Genomic DNA, 10790 nt, shown 5'->3' on the forward strand with positions numbered 1-10790 from the left:
GATAGACTGATTTTTAAAATGTTATCATCTCAACTAAAGGTCAAAACGGCCCCAGACTATTCTTAGAAAAAAGGTGATCGTGATCTCAGCCATTTCATATACTAATGGCATCCCTCTGCCTGCCTGAAATGTATAAAATAAACCTCTGCTGAAGGCAGAGCAGGAAGACTTACACACAACTCCCATTCCTGTGTCTTCCTCACGCCCGCTTCCCATTTTTCCCCTCTTCCCCCCTTTTCTATGAATCTCCGCTCGCCTATAGGCTCGTGTATACGGCTCCCACTTTGAGACTCTGCCTGTTCTGCCCCCCAATAATCCGCGAACTGGGACAAAGAGTCTCCGACACCTCCCAAATTCCTATAAACATTCCTCTCTATCACTTCCCTAATTGTTTACTAGCCATTAAAAACTACTCAGGAGTTCAGATTCTGTATTCTATACACCTTAAACTCCTCAATCTACATAATTACTACCATAATTACTTTTGTAAAAAAAGTGGTTTTTTTTGAAAGAAAAATCACTTGTAGCACCTGGTGAACAAATGATGCCAAGATAGCTCCTTATTAAATAAATAGTTGGGAAACTTATGAAAATATTGTAGAATTATAATTACATACACAGAAACTCTGGGTTAATTTTATAATTCATTTTAATAATAAAACAAAAATTTAATCTTATTATTAAAGGCAGTCTACCCAAACTGCAGTGGCAGTTACAATAATGCTGAGTCAGGATTCAGCATTTCAGAGATGACTAAATATAAGTCATTTGTGTGAAGAACAAACTAATGAAAACAAACCGTCAATTATTTAAAACATATTAGTCCATGAACAATGCACTAATGAATAACTAATGGATTAATGGAAAAAAGCAAAGAAATTAAAAAATACTCAGGAACAAACAAAAATGAAGACACAATCTACCAGAACATATGGGACACAGCAAAAGCAGGAAAAAGAATTAAGTATATAGCAACAGAGGCTCATATCAAGAAACAAAAAGAATTCAACTAAATAATCTAACCTCTCATCTTAAGGAACTAGAATAAAAAGAACAGACAAAAACAAAAGCCAGTAGAAAAAAGAAAATAAAAAACTAAGGGCAAAACAAATGAAATTAAAATATAGAGTTTCCCTGGTGGCACAAAGGGTTAAGTTTCAGCACTATGAAGCTATCCATAGCCACTGCAGCAGGAGTTTGATCTCTGGCCAGGCAGCTGACCCAAATGGCACAGCAGACCTCTCCTGTCTTGCCCGATAGTCTGACAAACCTCTAGCTAGTCTCACAAATTAAAAAAGGGAGTAAACTCTAATAAACAGAACCAGAAACAAAAGAGAAGTTACTATAGACATCTCAGAAATACAGAGGATCACAAGTGATTACTATGCACATCTAAATGCCAGTAAGTAGAATAACCTGGAAGACATAGATAAATGCATAGATATACACAACTTTCTAGGCCCAAATCAGGAAGAAATAGAAAACCTTAACAGATCAATTACAAGCAAAGAAAATTAAACAGTAGTCACAAGTCTTCCACAAAAACTAAAGTCCAAGACCAGACAGTTTCAATAGTGCATTCCATCAAAGATGAACATCTATTCTCAAACTCTTCTAAAAAATTGAGGAAGAGGAAATGTTTCCAAACACATTTTATGAAATCAACATTATTACACTGATACCAAAAACAAAGATATCACACAGGAAGGGAGGGAGGGAGACAAGGAAGAAGGTAACTAGAGACAAATATCCCTGATTAATGCAGCTACAAAAATCCCCAACAAAATCTTAGCAAACTGAATTTGACAATATATAAAAGGTTCATATATCATGATTTATTCTAGGGATTCAAGGATGATTTAACATCAGAAAATTCAACGTTAACTCATTAAGAAAAGATGAAAAATCATGTCAAAAGATGCTGAGAAAGCATTCAGTAACATTCAACATCCATTTATGACTTAAAAAATCTCAAAAAATAGGGATAGATGGAACATACCTAAACATAATAAAGGATATGTGTGACCAACTCACAACATCATATTGCAATTCAACATAGTTTTGGAAGTCCTAGCTAGAGCAGTTGGGCAAGAAAGATGTAAAAGTGATACAAAATGGGAAAGAAATAGTACAACCATCACTATTTGTAGATGACATGAAAATACACAAAGAAAACCCTAAAGAACTCACTTGAAAATTAATTGAAACAATAAATTGATAAAGTGGCAAGTAAAGTCAATTTATAAAAATCAATTATATTCTTATATGGAAATGACCTACAAAAGTCTGAAATCAAGAAAACAATCCCATTTACAAACACATCAAGAAGAATTAAAGACCTAGGAGTAAACTTAACAAAGGAGTTGTTGGACCTAACCAATGAAAACTGCAAGACACTGTTAAACAGAAGACACAAAGAAGTGGAAAGATAATCTCTGGTTATGGACTAGAATAATTAACATTGTTAAAATGGTGACTGCACCCAAAGCAGTATACAAATTTAACGCAATTCCTATCCAAGTTTCAACAACATTCTTCAAAGAAATAGAACAAATGTTACTGACACATGGAACCACAGAAAGCCCTAAATAGCTGAAAGAATCCTGACAAAAATGAATAGGGGCATCGCATTCCCACACTTCAAACTACACTATAAAGCTAAAGTAATCAAAAGTGTGCTTTTAGAAATAAAGAGTCACACAAACCAATGAAAAAGAATTGAGGGCCCAAAAAGAAACCCACACTTATAAGAACAGTTGTATGTATGGATGACACGGGTCAGAAGTATACATTTGAGAAAGGAAAGTCTTTTCAACAAATGGTGGGAAAATGATCAGCCACATGCAAAAGAATGAAACCAGACCTCTCTCTCATACCATATACAAAGATTTGCTCAAAATGGATAAAACACTTGGATAAGACCTGAAAACATAAAATACATAGGGAAAAAAATAAACACAAACAACACTTTACAACATTGACTTCCGCCATGCATCAGTGGATTCATCTCAAACGTCAAAAGAATTTAAATAAATGGGATTGCATCTAACTATATAAATAAATGGGATTGCTTCTAACTACAAAAAAGGCATAACCTTAGCCTGTCGGATATTCAACATAGTTTTGGAAGTGGCAAGTAAAATGGCACACAAAACCTGCTTTTTGGCTAAGTACATTTAAGAAGCAGGAGCACCCACTATTTAAGTGATAAAAGGTCCAAGAAAAAGGGAGGGAGGGGCAACAATTATGTTTGCTTTGCAAATTCTTTTGATGCCCCCATTTATGAATGGGTGGATGATTCTAGTAATTTTTTTCCCATTTCATACTGAATAAGAAGGTTGCATTGTGATGATCTTTTCAACCAAGTTCACATATTTGGTTCTCAGAGGTTTGACAATTTTCCTAGAAATGTATTTGAAGCCAAGTGTGGTTAAGACCTTTGGATTTTCAACACTTAGCTATTTGTATTGAGAATTTATTACCCTAAATGCCAGGAACCTTCTAATACTGGGAATGGAATGAGAAGGGTGTGTGTGTGCACAATCAGTTTCTGTGAGGCTGTGGATATGGTGACAGTGGCTATATGTGTCAGAGAGAGTCGGGATTTGGAAACTACTTACTAACATGCCTTCAAGCCCCTGAAAAGCAGCTTAGCAGTTGTTTGGGTCAGACTGAGTTTGCTGAAGTGACTCACTGTTCAGACTACAGAAAGTAGACTTTTTAAGTCAAAGTACCTTCTTTCTAAATTGACTAGCCTAAATCTAGTAGGAATATGTTCACTTTAGCAATATGCCTCTGTCTCTAGCTATGGAAATGGGAACTGGTAGAACTGAATAGGAATGTGGCTTTTCAGCTCCATGTAAACCAGACCATGCCTTCAACTTATCTTTCCCACCAGTCCAGGGAAAGGAGAGAGTAGAAAGAGGACAGGGGAGGGAGATTAAAAGAACTGAGAACTGGCTACTGAATTTGGTAGAGCACTTGAAGAATGACTTCCGAAGTATCATAAAGAAGAGTGCTGACTGAAATGAGTTCAAGAGAGAATAGGTAAGAAACCACAAACCTGAAACTGTAAAACTACTAGAAGAAAAAAGGTGGCAAGCACCTTGCCATCAGTTTTGGCACTGTTTTTGTTTTTTTTTTTTTGACACCAAAAACAAAAACAATAAAAACAAAAATAAATGAGACTACATCAAACTATTGATATAAAGCTGCACAACCATGAAATCACTGACAAAATTTCTCCAAAATCAAAATGGAGAAAATATTTGCAAATCATGTATCTGATAAGGAGTTTATACCAAAATATATACAAAATATTACTACAACTAACAGCAAACAAACAGTTCAATTAAAAAATGTGCAGAGGATTTTAACATTTTCCAAAGAAGACATACAGATGGCCAATAGGTTAAGTGAAAAGATGCTCAATATCATTAATCATCAGGGAAATATATACCAAAACCATACTTAGATATCACTTCACAGCTGCTAGAATGACTACTATCAAAAAGTTAGAAATAGGGTCCTCCCTGGTGACACACTGGGTTAAAGCACAGAACTAAGAAACTAAAGCCACTTCAGCACAAGTTCGATCCCTGCCCCGGAGGTGACCCACATGGCGCGGCAGACCTCTCCTGACCTGCCCACTGCTCCCCTTGGCAGTGTACTTTGTCAGTCGGCCTGTTCTGCTCCCTACTCTGTCTCTGGTGAATCCTCTACCGCCCCTGCACCTCTAGCCTGTACCCCAGTTCTGTATGAATAAATAATCTTTTTTTAAAAAAAGTTAGAAATAACAATGTTGTACACTGTCACTAGGAATGTAAACTGAGGTGGCCACTATAGAAAAAGTAGGCAGGTGCCTCAATAAGTTAAAAATAGAACTATCAGTTGATTTATAAATTCTACTTCTGAGTATTTAACTGAAACAAAAATGGATAAATATGCAAAAAAAAGACATGCATTCCCATGTTCACTGCAGTATTATTTACAGTACCCAGACACAGAAACAATCTAAGAAGGGTCCATGGATAGATAAATGGTTAAAAGAGGATTTGGTGTATATAGATAATGAACAGTCACCAGCCATTAAAAAGAATGGAATCTTACTGTTGGCAACACAAATGAACCTTGAAGGCTTTATTATGTTATAGGATCGCTTCTCAGCCTTCTGGCTAAGATCAAGTGTAGTATGCTAGGAGAAAAAAGTCAGAGAAAGACAAATACCATATGATCTCTCAAATGTGCAATATTAAAAAGCACATAGATAGAGGCAATTGATAGGTCTTTGCCTGAGATGGGGGGAGGAGGACCTTCAAAAAATGAGTTGAGGCAGCCAAAACTCATTTATAAATTAAATAAGTCCTAGAGATGTTAGTACAGCTTGGTGATTGTGAATAATAATAATAATACTGTGGTACATTTTTGAAAGATGCTAAGAGTAGAACTTAAAATTTCTTAAGAAAAAATAATTCTGTAACTATATGTAGTAAGGTAACATCTCAAACTCATATGTTATATGTAGACTATATCTTAATGAGAGAGCGAGAAAATGAGTATGACTGAGAGGAGAGGAAGTAAAAATAGCCAAAACAGAAAAATTACACTATGAAAGGGAAAGGAACAATGAGATAGTAGCTGGAGGAAAGATGGAGCCAAGGGAGCGTTCTCTTACAGAGAGAATGTGTGCTGCCCTGGGAATGATAAAGTAGAAAAGAAAAGGTGACAGGCAAGAATGATGGGGCCACTGTAAGCGCAAGCCTGATGGGTAGGGGAGAGATGGGCAGAGCATAGGAAGTGGAGGGCTGGACTTGGGCTGGTACCAGTCATTTATGTGTGTATTCCCAGGGCATCACACAGAGCTGGTAGGCCACTTAAAAAAACATGTGCTGAAAGAATGAATAAAGAAATCAACCTATACGTGAATAAAGTCCCTTGTACTAAACTATGAAGGAAAGTATAGATTGCTTCATTCCACACACATATTTTATACATTGCTTCATATAACAGTTATTCTACTAAAAGTAAAAGAGAATGAAGTTTGCTGTATGAGTTTAGATCAGAGTTTACATCTTCGAAAGCAGGGAGAAAAGAAAGAAATAGAGGAAATATCTAACTGATGGTATTATTAGGCAGGCACAGGTAAAGCACACCCCCACACATCCCTCCAAGAAAAATTTAGAGAAATAAGGGGCAGAAATGTCTGGACCAATGACTGCAGCAATGCACCCACTCCAGTCTTTCAGCAGCGTAATACTGGACAAGGACCAAAATATACTACAAAAGGACTCCCCAACCAGCCAGGGGTCTACTAAGCCCTCCTCACAGTTATCACCTCTGGGACTGCCGCCTGAGCCTTACTGCCCTCTCTAGACCCCAGGGAAAGGTGTGGTCTGCAGTGACGCCCTTGCACCTACTCCTCTGGGGCATTTACACTGACAAACACTCAGGCCACCAGAATCTCTGCCCACCGAGGAGCTCCAATATCAGTCATTGCCCATTCAACTGGTGAACTCAAAGATCTGAGAAAATGGAAGCAACCCCTCACCAAGAGGTGCAGGGCTCCAGATGGAAAAAAAGTTGACAACAAAACCCTGACACCCTTATGGATGGTTTTATCCTTTCTTTTAAAAAACCATTTTAATGCAAGAGGAACTTGAGGTGATAGGCTCCTATCAGTATTCATTTCATTTTCCTTCAGTAAAAACAGACTCTCTACGAATAACTATAACTTTCTCAGGTACAGTTTGTATCACTAACTTTTTGAAGAAAATATTTCACTCTACTAGATATGTCAACTATCTACAATACCTGTGATATATTCCCCCACCCCACCTCAGGGTGGGTACACAGGAAATTTCCAGTCCACCCTAATATCTCTCACTTTCTGTCTTCACATAAGCTCCAAAAAAGGAAAGGAGTAGGAAAGAGGAAAAATCTCATTAGGAGTGCTTTAAAAGGCCAAAGTTGAATACTTAAGCAAGATAAAAGTCACATTTATTAATGTAATACAATAAAATCTTAAGATAAGCTTCAGCCTTCCACACCGTTTATGATAAAATAGTAATTGGAATATATGGCAGTTTAAAATATAGCTGTATGTTAGGGGCCAAATCTTGAGTATGAACATTTACTGTAGCTGCCTTTGTTTCTTGTACCACACCCGTCATGCAAGACCTATGCTTTCTAGTTCTAGCTCCTCTTTGGTATAAAAACCTGGAAACATACTATCAATTACCCATGTGCAGAGTCCTTTAAGACTTTCAGACTCCCTCCCCAATCTTTATGAGTTTGCTTATGTAATCGAGCAGTCACTTCTTTTATTGACTTGAAGTCACTGAGTCATTCCAAAGCACTGAAAATAATCCCAGAAAATGATTCTTTCTGAACTCAAATTTCACTAGTTTACATATTTAATTACACTGTATGATAACAACTAGATGAACATAAATAGAAGCAGGTCAAATACAACTGATGCTGCAAGCCCACAACTGGGTAGCAGCACACAGAGTTAGGTATATGAGACTAAGTGTTTGCACAATAACGACAGCAAGCCTTCAACGTGCCAAGCTGGTTAAAGCTGAGGTTGGGTAAGACCTCTATATACATCAGGTTCAAAGTACTTATGGGGCGCTCCCTGGCCCAGGCACAAGGGGTTAAAGCGCAGCATGATGAAGCTAACATGAGTTCAATCCTCCATCCCTAGCCCTAGGGAGGTGACCCACCTGTTTCAGCAGACCTCTCCCCTGTCCAGCCCGCTGCTACCCTCAGCAGTGTATTTCAGTCCATCCACCAGTTCTGTTACCCCACTCTGTCTCTGATGAATCCTCTCCCCCTCCCTCACCTCTGGCCTGTACCGCAGTTCTTGTATGTATAAATAATTAAATCTTTAAAAAAAGAAAGATTCTAACTATAAAAATATCAATACAAAAAAACTTGTAAATAGGGGGATTTTCCTGCTGTTGGTTCTTGTTTATCTACAGAAAAAGCAGCTAAAGGTGTGGATAAAAGGGAACTCATTTTCATCATGTTACTGGGTCTGCTTGTTTTTCCTTCTCTCCCACTGGACTTTAAACATCCTGCATGCCTGTCTCCTTCATAACAGTATCACAGAATCTGGCAGTGAGTGCTCAATAAACTTGCTCAATAAATTTGCTGAATATGGTCACACATCCGAACCTGACTCAGTATTTCAGCTGTTATTACTACTGGCCTATAAATTTGGGGGTTGGGGGCTGAAAAAAATCAGAACGCTAGATGGTTTTTAATTCACGATCATTATCTGCTAATATATCCATCTATTTTTCTTTTACATTGTATGCATGTTTCCTGAAACTAATTAAAAATTTATAAATGAGGTCCTATTTATAGTTACATTAACACTGTAATAATGCTAATACTATTCTGTAAACTATTCTATATGACTAAAACCTTTGGTGCACTTTAAAAAATGTCATATTGAGTTTAGACTTCACATTCCCACAATGTGTGGCAGTTGATACTTCCAGTTAGGGGCACTTTTATTGAGAACATAAAAGTTCTCCTGGAACTAACAAATTACTTCCTTTCCAACACAATTATATAATCCGAATGTTGAACAGCACCCTAGAGATTATTTTGTGGTCCAAAATACCACCCAATTAAGGAATCCCAATGAACACTACTCAATTTTTTGGAGGAAGGAAGGAATTTTATTTTTAAATGCCACATTACAGAATAATATACACACAGTAGGTTCTTTTCACATCCTTGTTTCACTGAACTAAACAAGCTAAAGTGAACCCATTTCATTAATTTTCTTCCTAGGTTTTAGCTGTAACGTCAACTGAATCTATAATTAAAGATCTGCATTAATCTTCTGCTTATTAGTCAATGTTCGACAAGAAATTGGCTAGAGGAAAACTCCATGATCAAATGGTTCACATGAATGTTGCTAATGTCAGTGCATTAAAAAACTTTAACAGAAATGGAAAATCAAGTCTTCCTTAGTTTACTTATGATCTACAAAGGATTTTCAATTTATTCAAAATACTCACGTGTTCTCAATTTCTAGTATGATTTTTTTTAACAAATAAAGTCTTGCATCATTCATCCAACTAAATTATACACCCTTCTACTTATAATTGGGGTGCTCACAGACTTAACCATAGTACTGCAACAAGACATGTTATTATGCTAATTAGTTTTCCCTCCAGTTAACAGCCTGTGATCCCATCTGATTTCCCATAATATGATATGATAATGAAGAGAACAAAGCCTCTGGAGCAGTAAACACCACCAATAATTTTACTTCACTTAACACAGTACAAAATTTACAGCATGGAGGTTCCTAGCACCCTTATTACAATGCATCTGAGGACTTTTTTTTTTTTTAAGATTTATTTATTTATTCATGCAGAACTGGGGTACAGGCCAGAGATGCGGAGGGTGAGAGGATTCACCAGAGACAAAGTGGGGAGCAGAACAGGCAGATCGACGAAGTACACTGCTGAGGGGAGCAGTGGACGGGTCAGGAGAGGTCTGCCAGGCCATGTGGTCACCTCCAGGGCAGGCGGGGATCGAACTCATGCGGAAGTGGCTTTAGCTTCTCAATGCTCCGTTTTAACCAGCTGCGCCACCAGGGAGGGCCTGAGGACTTTTTAATTTCCAAATCCCTTTTTTATTTCGCTGAAAGGTAACACACTACCCTTCAACAGCACAATTAGTTCTCCACTATAATTTTTTAGGGAATAATTTAAATTCCCTCTTCCTCCTAAACATCTCTGGACAGCAGCTTCTGGCAATCGCCTCTCTTTCATCACAGCCTCTCATAACTAACGGGTCAAGTTCCTTTCCCTGCATTTCAACACGATGCACACTGTACTTGCAGGCCTGCCACCACAGCCCACTGCTGAATGCCGGAATATAACATATTGAGTTTCACTGTCCATCATTGTTTGCAGTTTAACTGCCATTTTACCACCATGCACAGAGGAGAAATGCGTTTCCAGAGGCATCTTATAAATTTCCAAGCTGGCTATTCTTTATGGATTTACAAGAGACCTGTACCTTGCAGAATTCCCTTTCATTACCACAGAAACAGCTTTGGGAAGGTGAGGGCTTTGTTGTGTGTGTGTGTGTGTGTGTGTTTAATACCTTATGGAAAAAAGAAACTGATTCTAAGCAGTGCTATTTTACTAGCAAATTGAATTCCAAAAGCTTTCCTACAGGACAATGGAGGAAATGTCAGGGCAGAGATCTTAACGCCGTTGGCCTTCTCCAGTGAAAATGAAAAATTTTCGGCCCGCAGAAATTATCTCATCAAATGTCCTTTCTTCTCAGCCTACATCACAAGCATCGGAGAGTAAACAAGTAGCTTTGGCTTTTACTCCACGCCCGAAATCTTCCTAAAACCCCCGCCTTGGGCTCACAGACCCACATAACCCCTCGGCGAGCCCGACCTGCCCATGAAGTGCACTTCTCGGCCACAAAGGGCCGGCCTGCGCCTCGTGCACCGCGGCCCCGGCTCACATGTGCCGAGCTGACAAGTGCGGGGCGACCCTTCCAGGACCCGCGGCTGGAGGCCACACACGCCTCCCCACCCGCTGCCTTCTCCCCGCGGTCGCCCTCCCCAGTGACAGGCGCCCGGCGCTCAAGTGCCCGGCCACCGGCTGGCATCCGCCTCGGCCAGGCCCGCGCCGTGCGGCCAGCCCCACCGCCCCGCCGCCCACCGTGCTCTCTCCTTCCCCTTCATCCGCCTCAGCAATTCGGTCGCAACTTCTGGGGGCCCGGCGGAGAGGCCGGGCCGGGAG

The 10790-nt window shown here is 39.0% G+C and overlaps 1 protein-coding gene across 1 annotated transcript in view; it reads right to left on the reverse strand.

Annotated features, from left to right (window-relative positions):
* NUDT3 (nudix (nucleoside diphosphate linked moiety X)-type motif 3) overlaps window positions 1-10775 on the reverse strand; it is a gene marked incomplete at its 5' end in the record, with an annotated part of 94398 nt that extends 83623 nt beyond the window's left edge. Inside the window, one exon of the mRNA XM_012721624.1 lies at window positions 10710-10775. Within this exon, the coding sequence (XP_012577078.1) occupies window positions 10710-10775 (66 nt within the window). The remainder of the gene's footprint in view (window positions 1-10709) is intronic.
* Between the last annotated feature and the right edge of the window lie 15 nt (window positions 10776-10790).

Source organism: Condylura cristata, unplaced genomic scaffold (genome assembly GCF_000260355.1).
Source record: "Condylura cristata isolate star-nosed mole 26May11 unplaced genomic scaffold, ConCri1.0 scaffold00001, whole genome shotgun sequence".
Taxonomy (NCBI): Eukaryota; Metazoa; Chordata; class Mammalia; order Eulipotyphla; family Talpidae; genus Condylura; species Condylura cristata.